Source organism: Erpetoichthys calabaricus, chromosome 12 (genome assembly GCF_900747795.2).
Source record: "Erpetoichthys calabaricus chromosome 12, fErpCal1.3, whole genome shotgun sequence".
In the NCBI taxonomy this organism is placed as follows: Eukaryota; Metazoa; Chordata; class Cladistia; order Polypteriformes; family Polypteridae; genus Erpetoichthys; species Erpetoichthys calabaricus.
In genome coordinates this window covers 140,455,662-140,477,493 of record NC_041405.2, presented here as the reverse complement: position 1 = coordinate 140,477,493, position 21,832 = coordinate 140,455,662, and the positions used below count along the sequence as shown (strand labels likewise).

General features: G+C 37.0%; 1 protein-coding gene across 1 annotated transcript in view; it reads right to left on the bottom strand.

The window, feature by feature from the left end:
• Nucleotides 1-8,450: 8,450 nt before the first annotated feature.
• Nucleotides 8,451-21,832, bottom strand: part of gna11b (guanine nucleotide binding protein (G protein), alpha 11b (Gq class)) — a 73,588-nt gene continuing 60,206 nt past the window's right edge. The window contains exon 7 of the mRNA XM_028816401.2: nucleotides 8,451-12,373. Coding sequence (XP_028672234.1) covers nucleotides 12,183-12,373 — 191 coding nt within the window. The 3' untranslated portion in view covers nucleotides 8,451-12,182. The remainder of the gene's footprint in view (nucleotides 12,374-21,832) is intronic.

The following is a 21,832-nucleotide window of genomic DNA, read 5'->3' as shown; positions in this document are numbered from 1 at the left end:
ATGATCTTTTCCAGTTGCCTTTGGATTGTGTACTTACTACCACTTTTTTTCTTGCAGTTTCTCTAAATGAAAGTCCTACGCTTCTAAGGATAATAATGCTCTGTCACATTTCATTTGTTAATTGCTGTTTTCTTGCCATTATCACTGAACTTTACAACTTTCTAGAGTGTAATATTGTCCAAGTAGTATTTCAGAGGGTATAGTAACAGTCTTTTCCATTTATTAAGACAGACAGTAACTCACAGAAGTTGGGACACCTGTGCAAATTGTTTGCTTCCACTTACAAGGCTTAATTTGCTTTAAATAGGTTACAACATACTGCTGTATATTGTAACCAATTAGTTGCTCCCTGAAGAACACCCGTTTGTAATATTCTGAAATTTCCTGTTTTTCCTAACCTGATCTTTAAATTTAAACCTCTGGCAGTTTACTGCATACCTTTTCACTATTTTAGGTCATTCATTGCATTTCAACTAATTACATTTGAAGAAAACTGGAAAAACAGAGGTATTGTAAAATTTTTGACTGGTAGTGTATGTGAACATTTATATTTAGCTTGACTGTTACTTCCCATTATATTTAATAAAAAAAAAATGTCCATTTTAAATATGATACAAATAAACAATTCAAAATTGTAAAACCAGCTGATTATGGAAGTGATGTGCAAAACACAGAAGTATTACATTATATGTGTCTGTAGTAAAACAATGCCTAAATTAGTGCAAGGTTTTAAAAAAAATAAAAGCAACTCTTTTACAATGAAAAAAGTCAGTATTTGCCTTCAAATTACAAAGTTTTCATATACGTTTGAATTATATTCAAACTAGACAAAGAGCCCGTTTCGACAACGTAAGATGAAACGGGCAGGAGTTTGTGTCAGCAGTGTATGAAGAACAAATGATAAGTAACAAAGTTGTTTTGTAATGATTGTAGTCCGCTTTACTCATTACTGTACAGGCTTGTACTGTTAGTTGATGAATTTTCCAGGCCTATAGTATAATATTCAATTATTACTATTCCATATTGTACTGGAACATTTATAAGTATAAGCACCACAAACCTGATATAGGTGTATTGAATTAATGCGTAATTGAATCAGAATGCATAATTAGGCCTCGAACTGTAGTCGAAATCGCCTTCCAGGCCTCTAGAGCTTTAATCGAAGTCGCCTTTCTCTTTGAATTTTTGCGGCTGTAAATCCGCCGCCTCCCGCGATGTTGGGGTTGGATGTCGGTCTCGTAAGGTTTTTCGGGCAGCTGCGCAGAAGGCGACTGCGCATTCGGCTTCGCACGGATGTGAGTGAATGAGTGAGGAGGCAGGCGAATTATGTATTAAGATAGTGGTGTACATTCTGAAATCTTGTAGAGCACTTTGAGCTATGTTCTTTGAATGAAAATGTGCTTTCATGTTGTTGTTACTCTGGCCAAAGCGCACAAGGGGGCAGTTCCGAGTTGCCAAACATGTCTCTCTGCCAGTTGTAGTGTGTAACTGTTTCACATTTCTGACATGTGCAGGTTAGTAAGAGTTAGCAGCCGCTGCTTCTTCTTCCGGCTGCTCCCGTTAGGGGTTGCCACAGCGGATTATCTTTATCCATATCTTTCTGTCCTCTGTATCATGCTCCGTTTCACCCATCACCTGCATGTTCTCTCTCATCACGTCCATAAACCTTCGCTTAGGCCTTCCTCTTCCCTGGCAGCTCCATCCTTAGCATCCTTCTCCCAATATACTCAGCATCTCTCCTCTGCACATGTCCAAGGTTAGCAAGTGTTAGCTATACTAACAACAATAGAACCATGAATCATGAGAGTCCATACTTTTGCTTCTCGGTGGCAAAAGGTTTATATAAACACGCTGCAGCAGCATATTGTCAGCCCATCAAAACTGGATCCATGCTGTGACCTTCAACCCTGTGTATGCAACCTTCTCTCAGGCTAGTCACCTCCATTTCTTCCTGGCATCAGTCAACAGCATCCTACCAAATCTTTCTTTGCATCTGGTTCTATGGAAAATCACAGTTTACTACCTTCACTCTTGTATTTTTCCTCATGTTTTGTTAGTGAAGCAAAGACAACACATTCATATTTCAAATGAACTTAAGCCTGATCTTGTGGTTAATATCAGAATTCATTTATTTAGATGGCTTGGTTTTGGTGGTGTTGCGTCAGAGGAGGAGATATTTCTGCTTGGATATTGTGCCCAGAGAAAACCCTCAAACTAATAACGAGCATGTGGAACTCCACCCAGTGAGACAGCCCAGGATTACAGCCGTGGTGCCTGTAGAGATAAATGGAAATGCTAACCACTCTTCAAAAGTGTAGGTTACAGTTAAGATGTTGGATATGTTTAATAAAAATCAAACCAAGGTAGTGTTAACCATTGTGCCTCAATGCATATGACATTTTAAGATGTTGGTTTGACTTTGTGGATTTCACTTTTATGCGGAAGGTCTTCGAACCTAAAAAAGAAAAAAGAAAAAAAAAAAAAAAATTTTCATCTGCATTGGCGGACATTACTTTATCAACACTGCAAAATTCATATCAAATATCCAAAATGTTTTTCCTCCACCGCATGCTGCCATCAGTTTACAAATAATTAAAATAAGTTTTTGGAATTAAATATACTTCTAACAGTAAACTATCCCTAATATATTCATTGACAAAAAGGACGTTGAAAGTGTAATATTCTATGCACAAAGTTCAAAAGAACTGTTATTTAAAAAAAAACAAAAATCAATGCTAAAACTTAATATTTCATACCATGTTTGCAATAACCAGTTTCCTATGCATTAATATCCGCATTTACATTTTATTGTCTGGAACGACTAACACCTTTTGATTCCCTTTACATTACAAAGGATAGCAGTGGAAAACGGACTACATTACTAACACCCCTTAAGTAATCAGAACCATCATCTCTACCTTCCCTACATTGTCTGTATTACTTCATGAGTCCGAATTCCTCCTGCACAGTTACTTACCCGGGAATTTAACATTACTGTCTCAGCTCCTAAGTGTGCCATTAGTATTCTATAAACTTATCATGACAATATGGGAACAGACAAGTATGTTGTGCTTTCCACAAGAAAAACAAAATGGATGGACAGCTTGAAGCAAGCCTTAATTGCTACTAGTATGTATGTGTATTTTTTTTTTATATAAATATGTCTAATAACGGTTTCATTATAATCTATAAATTTTAATCTGTTCGGGTCATTATTAGTCAGCCAAAAATAGACTCAAGTGGTCTCCACAGTTTATATCAGTTATAATTCAGAAAACATTGCTGCCTTGCTTCTGACTATTGGCATTCTTTTACAAATGTGTTTAGATTTACCTGACCTTTGTGAAAACACCCATCTTATTATTAAATGTAGAAAGTTAATAGATGTACTTTTCTTTAAGAATCACATTTAAAACTGTTAAAGATAATAGGAAGCCAAACAAAAAAAGATGAGCCAGTAACATGCTAAATTATAGGAACAGGATTTATTCCCATGTCAGAACAAGATCACTCTCCCTAGTTTTACCACCCACCTTTTTTTCCCCTCATACCACCTGGGATGAAGTTCACAGCTCAAATTCCACTTTTCAACATTATAGTCCTAAAAATAGTTATTTATTAAGTACCAACCTTTTGCCGGAGAGATGCAGACAACAGTTTCCTAGGCTTCCTAGTTTAAACTACAGCTTAAGGGAAGGGACCTGGAGGTCAGATTGATAAAACATGTATACGCAAAGGGAAGTCTGAAATACACAACTTTCTATGCAAATAAAAGGAAAAATTGCACATATTTACAGCAACTATCCCCCATGTGTACACATTTTAGAGAAAGTGGAAGTGATATCACCCTTAAGCATGTAGCAAAATGCAGCCAAACCAGCTAAATAATGACTCACAAGTATAACTCGTATCACCGGCCGTTATAATAATGTGTGTTGACACGGCAAATATATGAAAGCTCAAAATTGATGAATATGACATATACAGTACACTCTACTGTAGTTGCCTTTTAAGAGGACCGATGCTGCATATTTGCACTGAAGAGCCTTGCGTAATCCCAAACCCCAAGAGTTTATATAGCCTGGCTGTTGTCACTTCTCAGAATTAGAAACCAATGCAACCCCACATTGTCAATAATTGCATTAAGTAAAAACACAGGTGACATTGATACCCTGCTACAAAAGGGCACAAGATTTATTGTTTTATTGACTATTCATAGCCTAATGGTTTCATAGGACATGGCTGGTTTAGTTGTGTAAACGGTCATATACAAAGGGAGCAAGTGTTTAGAGACCAGCAGGATTTTTTTGGTTCTTATGAGCCAATTTAGGTTTCCAAGGGCCATTCTCTTTGAAAAATGTGGCACAGCATAATCTTCCACCCCCAACCTCACTCTTCACCCACTTACTAAACAAGTCTGTATTTTGCACTAGTATGATTATTTCATTCTAAGGCATATGTTAAGTGCTTTACCCTATTCCCTTGCAGCTGTCTCACCTGTCACATCTGCGTCATCTAGCATAATGCCGCCTAATAAGGCACCTCCGATTACAGAGGGTGTCCTCAGATCAAACTCGGAAAGCTTAGATATTCTGTACCCCACCCTTTCTGTTGCACTCATGCTGTGCTTTTGAGGAGTTATCAGTTTCTCCACTTGTACCTTGAAATTGTTCCCAATTTTTTTTTTTTTTTTTAATTTCAGGTATGGTGCAGCCAGTAGAGCTCACTGCATTTACAGCAGCAGTAACAGGTAACCAGTCAACAGATTTGATTAGCATGCCTCATAGATGTTTGGTACAGGGTGGCAAGTGAATGGGGATCGTGGCATGTTCACATACACACGTGTAAGAGGAGTGTGATTTATAGAGGATAAATGGCATACAAATGTGTGTATGCCAGATTTTATCTTTTTTTTTGTTGTTTTATGCATTTGTTTGTGGTGTACCATTACTACAGGCTCAAATCTATGCAAAGTTTTATTAATGAGATCCCTGGCCTGCCAACTTTAACATATTTAAAGGCAGCTTGTGTTGGCTGTCAGTTCCTTTAATAACAATCACAACACTAATCAAATTTCTATACTCCCCTCTCCCTCTATCAATATATGGTACAATATGTTTTAAACTTGCATTTTTGTCAAAGAATGTTAATTACACAATTACAGAAGTAAATCTGAACATTCTTGCCACCAAATTTGTACGTTCTGCCTGTTAGGTACAACTTTTTTTTTGGTGGGGTGAGTTTGGGGTGTTAGCGTGTAATCATGCAGAATATAAATGGGAAAAAAAGGATGAATCAGAAACAGACAATTTTAGGAACAAGATTTATTCCAATTTCAAAACAAAGAATTCTCCCCAACTTTCCCACCCCACTCTCGCTCACCCAACCCTCAAGGTGGCTATGAAAAATATTTCCAGGATAAAAGTGGTTGAAATTTAAACAGATCATAATTATAAAAAGAAAAAAAAAAAAAAAAAAAAAATCAGGGTTGGAATTATAATTCCTTAATCACTTGTCCCCTTTAAGTGGGTAAAATAACTTAAGCTTTTAAGACCCACCCTAAACAAATACATGCAATTTTAACAACATTTCTTTAAAAATAATAAAAACAGAGACAAACAGCAGTTTTATTGTTAGAATTTCGGTTTAACCTAAATACTGAATTAGTATTTTCTTTTTCTTTTCTTTTCTTTTTTTTTTTTAAAAATCAGACCCTAGACAGGTCTGTCTAAAATAATTTTCACAACAATGGCACTTTGAATAGACTCTGGCACCACAAAGAAAGGAATTGGCACAATTATTGTACATAATTTACATTTGATAGTTTAAAAAAAAAAAAAAAAAACAAATAATCATGTACATGACTGAACTGCAAAAAAAAAAAAAAAAAAGTATAAATAGGATTTATGTAAAGGGTCCAGTGTTTGAGAAAGCATGCATGTAATCCAATAAGAAACAGTCTTCAGACATTAAAAAAAATTAAGATAGTGGTATATATTTTTATTATATAAAACTTCATTTTATCTGGTACTGCACCAGTATAATTTAACTCGAGTACTAAACAGTTACTGGACTTGGATTGGCAAATGTTTATTCTCCCCAAAGGTACACCTTCACTTTCTGTGTTACCAACTAAGGGACTAGAGGAGCATGTTCCTCGCATTAATAAGCAGGATGCTGGGTTTCAAAGAAACATTTTGAACAAAACCCCCAAAGTAACTTAAGTTGCTGTAAGGCACAGTAAGCTATACAATTGTTGAGGGTGGAGGCAGAATTAGCAGGTAATTGAATTCATGAAGCAACTCAAAGATGGGAGAAAACATTTTTAAAAGCGCAAATTGATTTTATATGGTGTAAGATAAAATCAATTTTTCTAAACAGGAAATTACCTTTTTAGGCGAGCAGTGCCATTCTGTTACACCAGTAAAATTTTTGTTGGAAAGGAAATGTGTTGACGCATCAAGAGAATACATGATAGTGTATGCATACATGAAATATCAGAGGTGGCACAGAGTTACTGTGAAACACTGCCACACGATTCATTTTAGCCACGAATTAATGAGGTGTAGGTCTCCTGCCGAAAATCCTTGAGGAGTAGAGAGAAAAGATTTGCTATTGCGGACTAATTAAGGGCTTTCAACTTTAGTATTATAAGCACCATCTTGGCAGCAGACATGCTAGCATTTAAAAAAAAAAAAAGCCAGCATCTGAAAGAGCATCATGTGGCCCACGTTTCCATAGGTACACAGACTTGCGTCAGACTAAAGAAAAGAGCACTCATAAGTAGTTATTAGGTACTGCACCATGGCTTATTGTTAATCAACAGATTAGAATGCCAGTGTATAATTTTCTTTTAACTTAAGAAAAGGTTAGGGGTGCAGGGCATAAATAATTCAAGTGAATCTCTGCCCAATATTAATATTACCACATAAAATAATGAAATCCTATTTTAAAAATTACCTTCAGTTTAAAATATTTTCTGTGATGTTTCAAATTAAATGAAAAGGCTGCCCAATGCTGTTTCAAGTTTTTTTTAAATTGTCTTCACTAAATCAAAAATGAAATTCAAAATCCTGTTCTAGAGACTCCTGTTTTATGAATCTTATTTATCTGTTATGGACATGTCATAAAAGAAAGGAGAACAATAAAGCTAGCAACACAGGATTGGTCTGTGTATGCCAAATGGATTGCGTTCATTCTCGGCAGAGTCACCAAACATTTTTCTATTTCTCTAGACCAAAATCTTTATACAAGTCCAACCAAATTCAATGACCTTTTAATGAAAACTGTGACCTCCTCTAAATGTACATCTATCAAAAATCCTTTCTGGGATTAAATATTCTGCAACCTTAATGGAAAGGACAACATTAGAAATGTAATGCTTTTCTATTTTTCTCATTTATCACTTGGGTGTAAAATGGGTTGTTTATGCAGCCATAAAGAGGCTGTAGCTTTAATGTGCTGGCACCTTCCCCTTTTTCAGAATCATCTCTTGAAATGCACCAGTTCGCTTTGCCTAGATTAAAAGAACTTCCAGAAACCAGTGATCACTCCGTAACTGACAAAACTTTGAAAATCTTGGCAATACACAAAAAAAAAAAAAAAAAAAAAAAAAGTAGCAGGCGTAATGTGGAAAACAAATATTCAGTTAATCCAATACACCCCCAGACCCCACACCACCACATACACACTCACACAAGCACTTTATCCAGTAAATAAAATGTACTGGCAGAATTGTCAGGACTGATGTAAGAAACACCCATGGGCACTGAACAGGATGGTCTTACTTGTTAGGTTGCTGGAAGAATTTGTGCCAATTGTATTTGATGCTGACGTAATTAGTGCTGCTGTGTTATAGTGCCACCTACTGGGTCAACAGTCAAATCACTTCTAGAGAGAAAGCATTAAGTCTGCATTCCACAGATCCATGTCTTCAGACACTTTAAAAAAAAAAAAAAAATGCTTATGATGCTTTATCTTATAAACAAAACTGATTACGCCAAATACACACTCATCACACCAAAGCGACAATCTCAACACTGTTTCAAATGAGCAGCTGCGTTTGATACAATTGCTTTTTTTTTTTTTTTTTTTTTTTAAATGTTGTACCAATATGTATACTTCTTTTGCAACTTTCTAAATTTATTTGTTTCACTAAAGATACTTGGGTCTGTTTTACAAAGTGCTGAAAGCCTGGGAAATAAATTAGAATGTTAACAAACTTTAATACTGTTGTCTACTTGACCCTGGCAAAAAATTGCATATTAAATCATTTAATGTTCAATTAAAAAATTCCATTTACATGATGCTCAAGTGGCAGAGAGAAATTAAATTTCTGGTATTAAAAAGGGAAAAATGCAACTGCACAAAAAATGATGAAAAATTCATAGTTGTGGCCCTCAATTTTACTGACATATTTAAAATTCTGTATAACGGGTATGTTATATATATTTTTGAAAACAAAATTACATCACTAACAAGAAAAATGCAATTTACTTGCATAATCTTTTAATGAAAACGTATAACCGAGTTTATAGTGGATGGAAGGATGGACACATGTATGCATACATTATATATACACGTTTTTTATCTATCTTGATAGGTCAATATTACTCTATATACAGTATACATACCACACACTACTACATTATATTTACATCACTTTTGTATATCAAACCAATACAAAAAGGTACCTAACTTGCATTAGATTGTTATTAATTTAGTATTTTATTCTTACAAAATGAAGATCCTGAGATGTTGCACTTAGTCATGGGAACAAGATTAAATGGTCAATGCCACAATAGCTTTTAAATTTTATTCAGGAATAATGTTATGGCCAAGGATCTCCAGAGGAAAAGTGCAATTTAATTCTTCTCATATATAGTTGACAAAACTAGTGGGAATAAGTTTTGGATACTTTATGCTGTCTAATGCAGAAGCAAAATATTTTAAATGAGAAACCAGTTTTGCCATTGCTTATAATATGAAAAAGTTACATAAAACTGCTTGTGTCAATTCTCACAGCAGTATTTATTGAATTCAATTGTTCAATTTTATTACACACATTTTTGTAGAAACAATATTTACTAATATAAACATGGAAATTTTGTTCAAAATTACTTAGTGAAATACTATCAGGAAATCCAGAATGATAAAAAAAAAAATCAACTTTTTGAATTAATCTGTGCAATCTCATACTTTGATATAATTTCAGTTTAATCAGTTGCTGTACTTGTTATACATTTAATAAACAAATAAAAAAAAAAATCAAACTTCCATTGTTAACATAAAAATGAATTGATTGTTGTACCAATGTCAGCCGTTAATGAAATCTTTATGCACAATTCCCTCCACTGTAATTTTAAAAGGGTATGTATACACTTTTCAATGAATACTAGCATATTTTTTCAACCTTTACAAACAAGCTTGACATCTTAATTCTGAATTTTTTCCCTGCTTCTGCAGAACTGTTTAAGTTTATCGAACAGGATACATTTTGTCCTGCGTGACGAGACAAGTGATAGCCTCTGTGCTTTAGGCTACTCAAAATATTGTCAGTTTGAGTAGTCAGTTGTGATGCATTGCAATACTTTTATTAATTTATAAGATACTGAAAAGCAACAAGTTGAAAATTAATTTTATACTTAAGCATAACCAAAAGAGCCAAATGGTTGTAAACCTTGGTGAGTATATTTAATCACATTTAGTGCACAGTTCAGTAACCAGCCCTGTTTAAAACATGTACTTGAAAGTATTTGGCTGCTGAGACCCTAATATTCTTAAAACTAGCATATGAAAAGTAGAAGCAGTAAATTAATGAAAAAAAGCTGCAGAAATTGACATTTTATTAAGTTTGATGTCAACAATAAAAATGAAAACTAACAACAGGGTGTTTTGCACAAAGTACACTTAAACAATTACAATGGCCACTGGGAAAATTTACTGTAAAGTTTATTTTAAAGAAAAAAAAAAAAAAAAAAAAGCAATTTTGTATCTTACATTTAGCAAGTAATATTTATGCGAAAAAAAAATTCCCGTTTTGAAATTCAGAACTCAAAAAGTGACCTGGGCACTGCCATCACATTTTACATCTACACACTAATAATACAAAGTTAAAAGTTCATAATGGAGAAAATGAAACAAACACTAAGTAGAAATACTGAAAGAAAGGGGAATGCATTTTGGTGCTCAATGAAAATTTTAAGAAAAATGGAACTGAAAAGAGAAATAGTGTTATTTTCAGAGAATAGTTGTGCAAGTCTCCCCCATTTAAAGAGAGGTAGAGAACAGATTTCAATATTGAAAAAATTTTCTGCTTTGATCGTAGTGTTCCTAACTAAACGATGCAATTTCTGGGTCAAAGGAAGAAGCAAAGGGAAAAAATAAAACAAGCAGTCTGTAGTTTAACATAAAATTACATTGAAATATATAAATCTCCTTTATTTAAAATGTATGAACAACTTTTATAAAATAAACTTTTGGCTGATTTTTTTTTTTTCCCGCATAACCTTCCCCCATATGATAACACTGATTCTTTGTCTCAATGATAATTCAGCACATCTGCATAGATGCATGTGCGCTGCTGCATAAAGGCCTGGGATTGTTAGGCTGGGGTGGTGGACTGTCAATTTCCGTTTACCAAAACTACAATTTAAAGTATAATATATTAAAAAAAAAATTCATGATATGTGACACGGTTCTGAACATGAATGTAATTGGCATGCCCAACATGAAGTGCAACTTGTGTTCATTTTGAACTAGTATGTACTTGACTGTTTGGCATTTCCACATGGTCACAGTTTAAAAACAAAAAAAAAGTTTGTGCAACATAATGGCATACTTTCCTTAACTCTCTAGAAATGATACTGCATCTTTTAAGTCTCATTTATTGGCACTGTTTCGATGTGTAAAGAAAAAAGGCCACCTAACAACACTTTTGTTCCTTCTTCATATGCACCCTCCCCAATCCAAAGCCCTTCAGTCCATCCCACCCCCAACTCTCTGGTAGTGTAAGACAGGGCCAAAAGAAGCCCTCAATAGCCCTTATAATGAGAAATGTGCTGAAGTGCATTTAAAGAAAATAGTGAAGTTTGTTCATCATTAGTCTTTAGTTCAGAATAGAAGCAGCTTACAAACATTAGAATTTGTAAACACCCAATTTTAAATCCATCCTCCTTGTGTGTCTGAAAGCACCCATTTATAAAAATGCTCACTCACAGACCAAATTATTTGGGGCAAAATAAAGGAAACATTTCTATTTTCTCAAAATAAGTCCATCTACAAACTTCTTAGAAGCCAAGAAAGACAGCTGCCAAGAAAGTAAAATCATGGAAAGCGGAGGAAAAATATGTCCTACATTAAATAAAAAGGAGCTTACTTATCCTAAATTTGTGCCTAAAAATGTCTAATTTAAAAGTTTTCTGTACATTTATAAACACCTTTTTAACTTAAAACTAAAGATTCAGTCTTTTGAGAAAGACCTCTTTTTGTATCCAGCTATTGCTTCATCAACTAATTCTCAGCGGTTCATTTTAAAAGTACAGTGAGCTACAAATTAGGTTATAATTTTCAATAATTAAAAAAAAAAAAAAAAATCACAGTATCAATACCTTTCATTGCTAAGGAAAGTAGGAGGTGAACATATTACACCAGAATACAGAGTCAAGGGCTCATCTATATGCAGAGATGCCTTTTGTGATTTTGTCTTTTTTTTTGTTTTTTTTTTTTTTAAAAAAACAAGTCCCATCATTCTCCTACCCCCTTAATACTGAGATCCACCTTTTTCCAGTGGGAACTGGGTGTTAGAGTGTCCAGTGGTAGGTAATCAAGCCTAATACAACTGGGAAATTGTAGTGATGAAGACTTAAAGTACAAACTGCATTAAAATGTAGAGCAATTTAAAAGACAAATATGGAAAGTAATACAAATTTTAAACCTTCCTTAATAATCCTGACAAACTCCATAATTTAAAAACAAAAAATATTAAAAGGTCTTCCTTTTGGAGAGAATCAAGAATAAGGTATCTGACTTCAGAAATCATTCTCTTAGTGAAATTTAGTTAATTCCTTTTGTTTTACTTAATTTTTTTTTAGTTTCTTCTGCGCCCGTGTGCGTGCAGGTAAGTACTAGTACTGGGGAAGGAGGGGGAGTTTAGGAATGGGGTTGGGTGGAAAAAATGGGAGTTACACCAAGTTGTACTCCTTTAGGTTCAGCTGCAGTATGGTGTCTTTAACAGCAGCAAAAACAAACCGGATGTTTTCGGTGTCTGTAGCACAGGTGAAATGAGAGTAGATGATCTTGTCACTGTCAGGGTTCAGGTCAACAAACATTTTCAAGATGAACTCCCGGGCAGCCTGAGCATCCCTCTGAGGACCTAGAACACACACAGAAAAAAATAAAATTAGTATAAATGTTTTAAAAAAAAAAATGACAGCATAATTTTCCAACCATGGTTTGTGAGGCTGTGCATCTGACCTGGTCAGGAGTAGCACTGACTCCCTGCCTCTTTACTCTGTATACTTAAACTTTAGGTAAAATACCTTAATCATGTCAACTACAGAAATATTTTGAGGACACAGCCAGTGTTGGACGTATCAATGGCAGGCAGGAGAATGAATATACAGGTAGGAAACTTGTGACAGACTTTGTTGAATGGAGTAAACTGAACCACCTGCACCTCATTATCAGTAAGGCAAAAGGAGAGTATCGTAGACTTCAGGAAGGTCAAAGCCATTTTGCTGCCAGTTTATATTAAAGAAGATATGGATGTTGTGAGGACATATAATACTGATGTAAAAGTGGCATTCAAGAAGCATGACAGCTGCAACTACTTAAACCAAGAACCACAGTCTGCTTCAAAGAACAGTTGCATTTTGATAACCAAACCGTCTTCTGAACAATATATCAAGATAAACAGAAAAATGCAATTCCAATGGTGACTGAGCAGGTCTTTTAGACAGGATTTGTATAGTGTTACTATGAAGGTAGAGAAAGAAAAAGTTAGCTTATTGGTCGGTCTTCCGCAAATCTGCTGTACTTCAAGACATTTTTTGAAAAATGAAGTCCCTTTTTGGCAATACATTACAGCTGCATGGATCCATATCCCAATGCAAATAACTAATTGTTAGGCAACTGCATTGTTTTATCAAAGCATAGATTTTAAATTCTTACCACTCCAATGTGCAAAAAAAAAAAAAAAAAAAAGTAAACCATCAATAGTATTGTCTCGATGCATGCTCAATAATCCAGGTAAGGAAATCCTAGAAATTTGATTCTGTTTATCTGGACAAAGTTTTTAAGTGGGAGAAATATTTTGAGACTTATCCAAGTCTCTTCCTCTGTCTCAATTGACTGCAGGTTTCCCCAACCTTATAGATAAGTCTCGAAATATTTCTCCCACTTAAAAACTTTGTCCAGATGAACAGAATCAAATTTCTAGGATTTCCTTACCTGGATTATTGAGCATGCATCGAGACATCAAGAGCCACTTTGGCAAGGACGGCTTAAAGCTTGTACATGAGTATGAGCAAACAGCACGCAAGATGGCAGACTACAGGAACCATCTGAGATTCAGCCTCAGATGTAGACAGAGCGGGATCACTCCTAAAAGTCTACAGATGAAATAGTCAGTAAAAGGCCTGCGAGCTAACAAAATCCTCCAGAAGGCACAGAGTCAGCTGCTAAATGAACGGGTGAGACAAACTAACTTCACTATTGATGTTTTAAAATCCAAAGAGGAGCAGATCCACCAAAGACTTTCTTCACTTCTAGATGAGAAAACACTTCAACAGGTGCTTGAGTTCACCGAGAAGTCTCGTCTAGCACAGCATGAAAAGTCTAAAACCAGGCAAAAGAGGAAGTTTGATCTACTTGCTGTGCACCACAAACACCAGCACACTATGGGGAGTGTCCTCCACAATCAGCAGAGAGAAGGATGCCAGACAGAAACTAAAGATATGGACAAATGGGTGAAGAACTTGTCTGACAAACAACTCACCCAAGCAGAGAAAAACGTTCTTTCTAAAGGGTTAAATTTTGCGGTCACACCGAAACAAATCCCGCTAGTGGAACTGATTACAGCCACAGAATCTGCTATCAGAAACAACAACATTGCTGATTTGGAAGCAGAACAACTGCGGATAAAAGTTTCGGCATGTCTCAGCAATGCAAAACCCCCTGCATCCAATATCAGCATTGAGGAGAGGAAGGCCCTCACGGCACTCAGCAAGGACAACAACATCATCATCCTTTCAGCGGACAAGGGGAGATGCACAGTTGTGCTAAACCAGACAGACTACCATGAGAAAATTTTGTCTCTGCTCAGTGACAGAAATACTTATGAGCCCTTAAAGCGAGATCCAGGTAGTGGTTACAAGAAAAAGGTGATAGATTGTCTTAAGCAGTTAGTTCAGGACAATGCTATTGACCGGACCACATACCACAGATTATACCCAGGGGAATCTACACCAAGTCTGTATGGTTTACCAAAAATACACAAACAGGGTGCTCTCCTTTAAGACCCATTGTCTGCATGATCAATTCAGTCACGTATAACATCTCCAAGTTCCTGGCCGCTGTTCTTAACCCGGTGGTAGGCAGCTCAAAACACCACATTCAGAACACATTGGATTTCGTGGAGAAAGTGAGAGAGGTCATTATGGAGGCAGAAGAAACCTTGGTCTCATTTGATGTTACATCTCTATGCACTTGTGTCCCAGTGACTGAAGCAGTGGAGGTAGTACGTAAGAGATTACAGAATGACCCCACTCTCAGTAAAAGAACCTCTCTCAACGCAGACCAAGTGTGCCCGCTTTTGGAACTGTGTCTTCAATCCACATATTTCATATACAAAAGCCAGTACTACAGGCAGAAGCACGGGTGTGCCATGGGTTCCCCTGTTTCACCTATAGTAGCCAATCTATATATGGAAGAAGTGGAAAAGAGGGCTCTATCATCCTATCCTGGAACACCACCGAGCCATTGGTTCAGATATGTGGATGACACCTGGGTGAAAATCAGATCTCAGGAGGTACCACAGTTCACAGACCACATCAACGGGGTGGACAAACACATCAAGTTCACCAGAGAGGATATGGAAAATAACAAGCTAGCCTTCTTAGACTGTGAAATTTCCATCGTCAACGGGGGACATTTGAAAGTGGATGTGTACCGTAAACCCACACATACGGACCAGTATCTAAGGTTTGACTCTCACCATCCACTAGAGCACAAACTAGGTGTCATTAGGACTCTACAACACAGAGCTAACACCATTCCCACAGACTCAGAGGCCAGGGAAGCAGAAGAACACCACGTCAAAAAGGCCCTGAGTAAATGTGGATATCCCAGCTGGTCCTTTGTCAAAGCAGGGAGGACACCTAAAGAACGCTCCAAGCGATTCATAAGAGAGGAAGGACATCCACTGCCTAAGCGAAAACCCTTAGTGATCCCGTATGTGTCAGGGGTATCGGAACAGCTGAGGCGCATTTTCTCGAAACGCCGGGTCTCAGTGGCTTTCAAACCCCAAAACACGCTACGCCAAAGATTGGTCCATCCCAAGGATCGGGTCCCACGGCACAAACAGAGTAACATAGTTTACGCAGTTAAGTGCCAGGAGGAGTGCCGTGAATTGTACATCGGGGAAACCAAGCAGCCACTGGCTAAGCGCATGTCACAACACAGAAGAGCTTCCTCGTCAGGCCAGGACTCCGCAGTCTATTTACATCTACAGGATAGTGGTCACTCCTTTAAAGATGAAGAGGTGCACATCCTGGACAGGGAGGAGCGCTGGTTTGAGAGAGGAATCAAGGAGGCCATTTATGTGAAAAAGGAACGACCATCTCTGAACAGAGGAGGGGGCCTAAGGGTACATCTGTCGCCATCTTACAATGCTGTGATTGCAGCCATTCCCCAACCCTCTATGAATGGTTCACACGTCTACTAATCAGTGGACAATTTGCATATCACTGATCAACTGGCCCTTTGTCAATGGTGCTAGTCTCTGTGATTAAGCAAAGGTACTGTTTATAAGGTTGGGGAAACCTGCAGTCAATTGAGACTGAGGAAGAGACTTGGATAAGTCTCGAAATATTTCTCCCACTTAAAAACTTTGTCCAGATGAACAGAATCAAATTTCTAGGACATCAATAGTATTAGCTTAAAAAAGTGTTATGCACAGTAAAATATTCCTCCGCCAAGCTAGTTTATTTCTCAGATGTAAATGTTAACCTGTAAGTATGAATGCAGCTTTCATTCTCCCACTAACGGTTACACCAGGTGATAGTTGGGATTAATAAAGTATCTATCTATCTATCTATCTATCTATCTATCTATCTATCTATCTATCTAGTTGTGCAAGCAGTGGTCAACTCATCTACCATTGATGCATTCTCCTTAAAAAACTTCATGTACTTTCACTTAGTCAGCCCCGGCCCTCAATTCATGCCTTATACTGCTTTTGGTAACTAAAAAACAGTAAATAAATCGGGCAGTTTAGCTTGGAGAGAAACAGTGCTTCACAGTTCCTCTAAAATACAAAAAATTACAGCCTAAAAATGTAGTTACCGCTTCCCCTCAGACCACTGAAGAATTGCATGAAAACTGAAATGAAGTAAAATGAGCACAGACATAAGTAATGCACATTCTTTTGAAACTGTATCTAAGTGGACAGCATGTGATTTTTATCCAGAAGGATCTGTATTTGCTCTTCCCTTCCAAAATAAGCTCTCATCATTAAATTGCAAATGTAAATATTTTACCAACAATTATTACTGTTAGTAATATTCTGAGTTGCACATTATCTTTTTAATCTTTACTACTATGTATTTATTGGAGCTTGGTCTTTAGGTCACAGAGTCAATACGGTCACAAAAAAATAAGGTAATGCATGTGGTACAGAATTATGAATTAAACAATGGAGTTTCTTAAATACAGCAATCTAACCTGGTAACATTCACCAATAAGTGTCAGGAGACTAAAGTTTATGCATAAATAGTTTTTTTTTTTTTTTTAAATAAAGCTTATATTGTTTAGATGCATTTACACTTGTGCTACAAGGTTAGAGGTGTAATTTTTTTTTTTTTTTTTTTTTAAATCAAGGTTGGGTCAAATGTTGGCTAGGTTTTCAGATTAGCAACAAAATACTGAACTATTCCAACAGCGTGCAGCGGCCAGTGTTAATAACTGAAGTGCAGTAAAGTGCTGTGAAAAGTTTGTCCTAATATAATTTTCACAAAGAATTTATTTCATGGACTATTGTATTCAGCAATTATTAGGAGAGAAAACGCACACACATTGACACAGTTATCAACTTTCATCTCTCTGTGCAAAGTACTCAAAAATGCAGTCTTAAGTTTTAAAGGCTTAAGTATTTAGTTGATTGAACAGGATTGCAGTAATAATTGGGGTTATCTGTTGAAAAACTTCCCAAAATAAATGTGGCAAAATCTGGCTCTTTCTATTAGGGTCAAACTGGCATAAACATGATCTAGATAATAAATATGGCAAAAATCACAAGAACTTATAGTGGGGTGGGGGGGACTGCCGTTCATGCTTCAATCTCGGAGGTTTTATAAAGCTATTCCTAGGGAGCTCCACTAAACCAGTCATATTTGTATTGTTCAAATGGAAAAAGTCAGGGATAATAGCCAGGCTTCTACCACAAATCCATCCCAGTGAGGCAACTCACAAACTATTGTACCACTGTTATCTTCCAGTACTCACTAAAACAAGTTATCGGCACTCATCTCAACTTTCCTGGACAATAAGAAGTAACACAAAATTAGTCAATGTCAGAATAGAATAAAAACAAAGTTTTGAAAATATACAATCAACACGAAGAAGTAACTCACTTTCACATATTGATGGCAGGACAGGACAGTTAATGCTCAAATAAATACACACAACTGTCACGAAGTTATAGCAGTTCTGCAAAGAGAAGCAGGTCAAAATACGCCTAGGGGGCTGACAGTTCAAAATCAAAAATTCCAAGAAGTGTCACTTGATGGTTATGGCCGCTAAAGGCAACAGAACGAGTTTCCAAGCCCAAGGTAGCAATACTTTTGCATGTGATGCATTTCATAACTTTAAGAAAAAAGTATGAAATTATTATTTCTTCACTCGGACCCCCCACCCCAAATATTTATTGTACCTGTGATAAAAAGTAATTCATTGCCCATAACTGCATTTATCTGAGCATTTTATCTTATATATATTTCTCTTCTGGTTCGTCCTGCTTCCTGTTCAAAACCGGTCCTGCCCACACGCAGCCGACACGGCATTTCTCGATTGCTATTTGTCCTCTTCCAAACCCTTCTCCACACTGCCTTAGGCCTCCCATACACCTCCACGCCGCTTTTCTCAATTCCAATTCCTCCTGCAACAAAACTTTTCAAACGCAAACCTCACTTGCTAAACACAAGAAAAGGCATTCTTCCCAACAACTATATGAGTGCCAGAAATGCAATTAAAAAATTCACTACACAGGATTGTCTGACTAAACACAACACTCATTCACAACTCTTGCAATGCGACATCTGCAAAGCAATGTTTCCAAACCAACGCAGTCTCAGCAGACATACACACAATCGTCTTCCCGTTACCACAGGTGGTACTTCACCTAATTCCTGTCTAAGAGTACAACAGTGGGACTCCAGACCAGCAGTGCAAACACTATCATGCACTATACTGGCCTGCTGAGCATAATACATCCAACAAGTACTCGAGGTGCTGCCACAACGGTAAAGTAGCTTTACCACCTTTGCGGGAGCCACCTGTGTCTTTACAACAGCTTCTTACACCGCGAACATCAAAAGCTAAAAATTATCGTGAACACATTCGAGAATACAACTCTTCTGTGCACACTGGAAGCAAATGCTAGAGATAACTCAACCTCCTGGCCACGGACCATACGGTTTAAAAACACACGGGCAAATTTATCACCAAATCTCTCCACTATAAGCTAACACTTCTACCTCTCCAGGATATGGACAGTTGTATGTTTTTGACACAGCGCAAGCTACTGAAGTATGCTTACAAAATAAAGCAAACTCTGCATGCAGCGAAAATTTACTTCAACTAGATTCCATGCTCAGAACCATCAACCCCTTCGCTACATCATACAAACACATGCATGAAATCGCTCAGTCCAAGCCAACAGCATCTGTACGAAGGATTTTCAAGGAAAACCCTAGGAGCATTGTATCATCGTAAATCCTGCCAACATGCCACACCGATGTTGCAGTGATTTTCGTCGGAGAAGATGGCGAACCACCTGCTGAAAGGGACATTTGCATCTAGCCCATAGGCAACTCCTGTAAACAGATTTCCACGCTCAATATGAATTGAGATCCTATGGTTTACCCACTTTTATTCCCTTACGGAGACATTGGCTGGCACAAAGATTTACAACATGTTCCCGATAAAAGAACCGCCAAGCGAATAAGGCTTACTCAATGCCGATTTTACGCGTACAGATTAGCAATGAGGAATACATTTAGTATTTTGCACTCCAGCGGCAAACTATTCCAACAGTACATCGTAGATGCGTATGTTAAAACAGAGGGTGTGCATTTCAACTATCTCAGATTACATCAACAAGATCTGCGCGTGGAACAATACAAAGGACTATCAGATGCACTGTAAGCAAACGCTGATTATCGGTCTCCACCAAAACACCTATTCAGAACTGCGTCTTTCAAGAAGTATTTCTTCTTGATTTCTGAATTCCTTTCTCACCGGTTTCCGTTCCTATTCTTACACCGCCGTATGCTATGGCAGGCGTCGGCTAGTCTTAAATATTATGAAAAATAGTTATATTTTACACTTGTACCTCTTAACCTGACCACCACACATATCTTTAGGCATTCTTATATATTCTGTGAGGTAATAAACTGTTCTCTTTCCAAGCAACATGTGATTAAGCACAGGGGTCTACAACCTCCTGCAGCTTTTACAGGAAAGATTTCAAATACGGGCAACACGCAATATTTAGTAATTTAGTATCTACAGTGTTGTGTTAGCTGCTAAACAAATCATGGAGGCTTAGGCCAACAAACTCATGTTCATATTCCCATTTTAGTTATTTGTTATATGATACTAAATTATTTATTTTCTTCAGTTAATGGCTTCAAACACAGTTATGTGAAAAAGTATGTACACCCCATGAAAATAACTATTGGGCATAACTGCTCACCAGTTTGAGTAAGTGAAATTTTTTAAACCAATCTTCCATTAAAAAAAGCCTTCAGATGCAAGATGTTTGTGGGATTTCTTGCATATACTTCCTGTTTCAAATCCTCCCACCCCCCAAAAAACAATTCAATAGGACTCAAATTAGGGCTTTGATTTGGCTCATCCATAACCCTCCATTTGTTCTTTTTGTGTCAATCCTTGGTGGATTTGCTAGTGTGCTTCTGACCAATTTCATGTGGTCCATTTACAGCTCGACTTCAACTTTCAGACAGATAGCCTCACACTCTTCTCAAACACACGGATTCAGAATTCATATTTCACTGACTGCAAGCTGACAGAGTCCTGAGGCAGCAAAGCATTCTCAAACCATAACATTTTCAACCATGTTTCACAGTTGGCATCAGGTTTTTCTCCAAAAATGCTATCTTCAGTTTGTGCCAAACAACATTTTGATTCATCTATCCAGAGCACATTATTCTAAGAACATCTGGTCTTTGCCTAGATATTCATTGGTAAACTGTAGTCTTGCTCTTATGGGGCCTCATGCATGATGCCGTGCATAGAATTCGCACTATAACATGACGTAAGCACAAAAGCCGAAATGTGCTTACGCACAGAAAAATCCAGATGCAGGAATCTGTGCGTTCGCCAACTTCCGTGTTCTTCAGCTACATAAATCCCGCTCAGCGTGGAAATAAACGCACGTGCTTGCTGTCCCGCCCCAACTCCTCCCAGAATTACAACTCTGAATATGCAAATCAATATAAATAGCCCTTAAGCCCAGCGTTCTGTGAAAAGGCAATGGCAAAAGAAAGAGGAAAACCAAGAATTTCAGCCAATACCAAATGGAGGCAAAGAAAAACGTACTATTTGTTGGTTTAAACAGTGGTATAAGCAACAAAAGGAAGTTGATCGAGTGACATAGCGTGTTGGAGAAACTCGAAAGCTCAAGTTCACAAAGTCGCACAGTGCCCGAAATAAAGTTGTCACATATCAAAGTTGGCGTGAAAAGGCGACTCGTAGCCCACCGTCTGAGTGTCATATGAAAGCTTATTAGGGGACAGTGAAAAAAGGCACACTGTGGAAAAAAAGCACGAAATGTCAACTTTAATCTCGAAATTTCCACTTTAATCATGTAGTTTATTTTGTTATTAAAGTAGAACATCATAAACTTCATCTTAAAATCATTTAATTTAATAGTTTCTCAAATCCCATCGTAACTAAAGTAGCACGTTAAATGCTTTGTTTTGTATTTGATCTTATATGTGCTCTGTGTGCCTGAATCACTACGTGCTCTTCCTCCGACAGGACACAGAATCCATTACGTTCGTAATATTACAGCTCTCTGAGTAATTAAAATACTGAGAAGTATACGTGATATCATTTTCATGATGATATGAGTTACAGCATGTTATTAAACATGGGAACATGGTGGCGCTTTGATTGTTCATGTCTTACACAAGATGCTTGCTGTGCCACGCAAAACCTTTTTCAAACGTACTAACCCCCAATTCCTGTCCTTACTTTTCTTTCTCCAAATACCCAGTCGCCACACAATCAGCTCTGTAATAGACATTATGCCATCTGTAAGCTTAGAACGCTGATTCTTCATAACGTTTAAGGAACATTGAAATATCTTCGT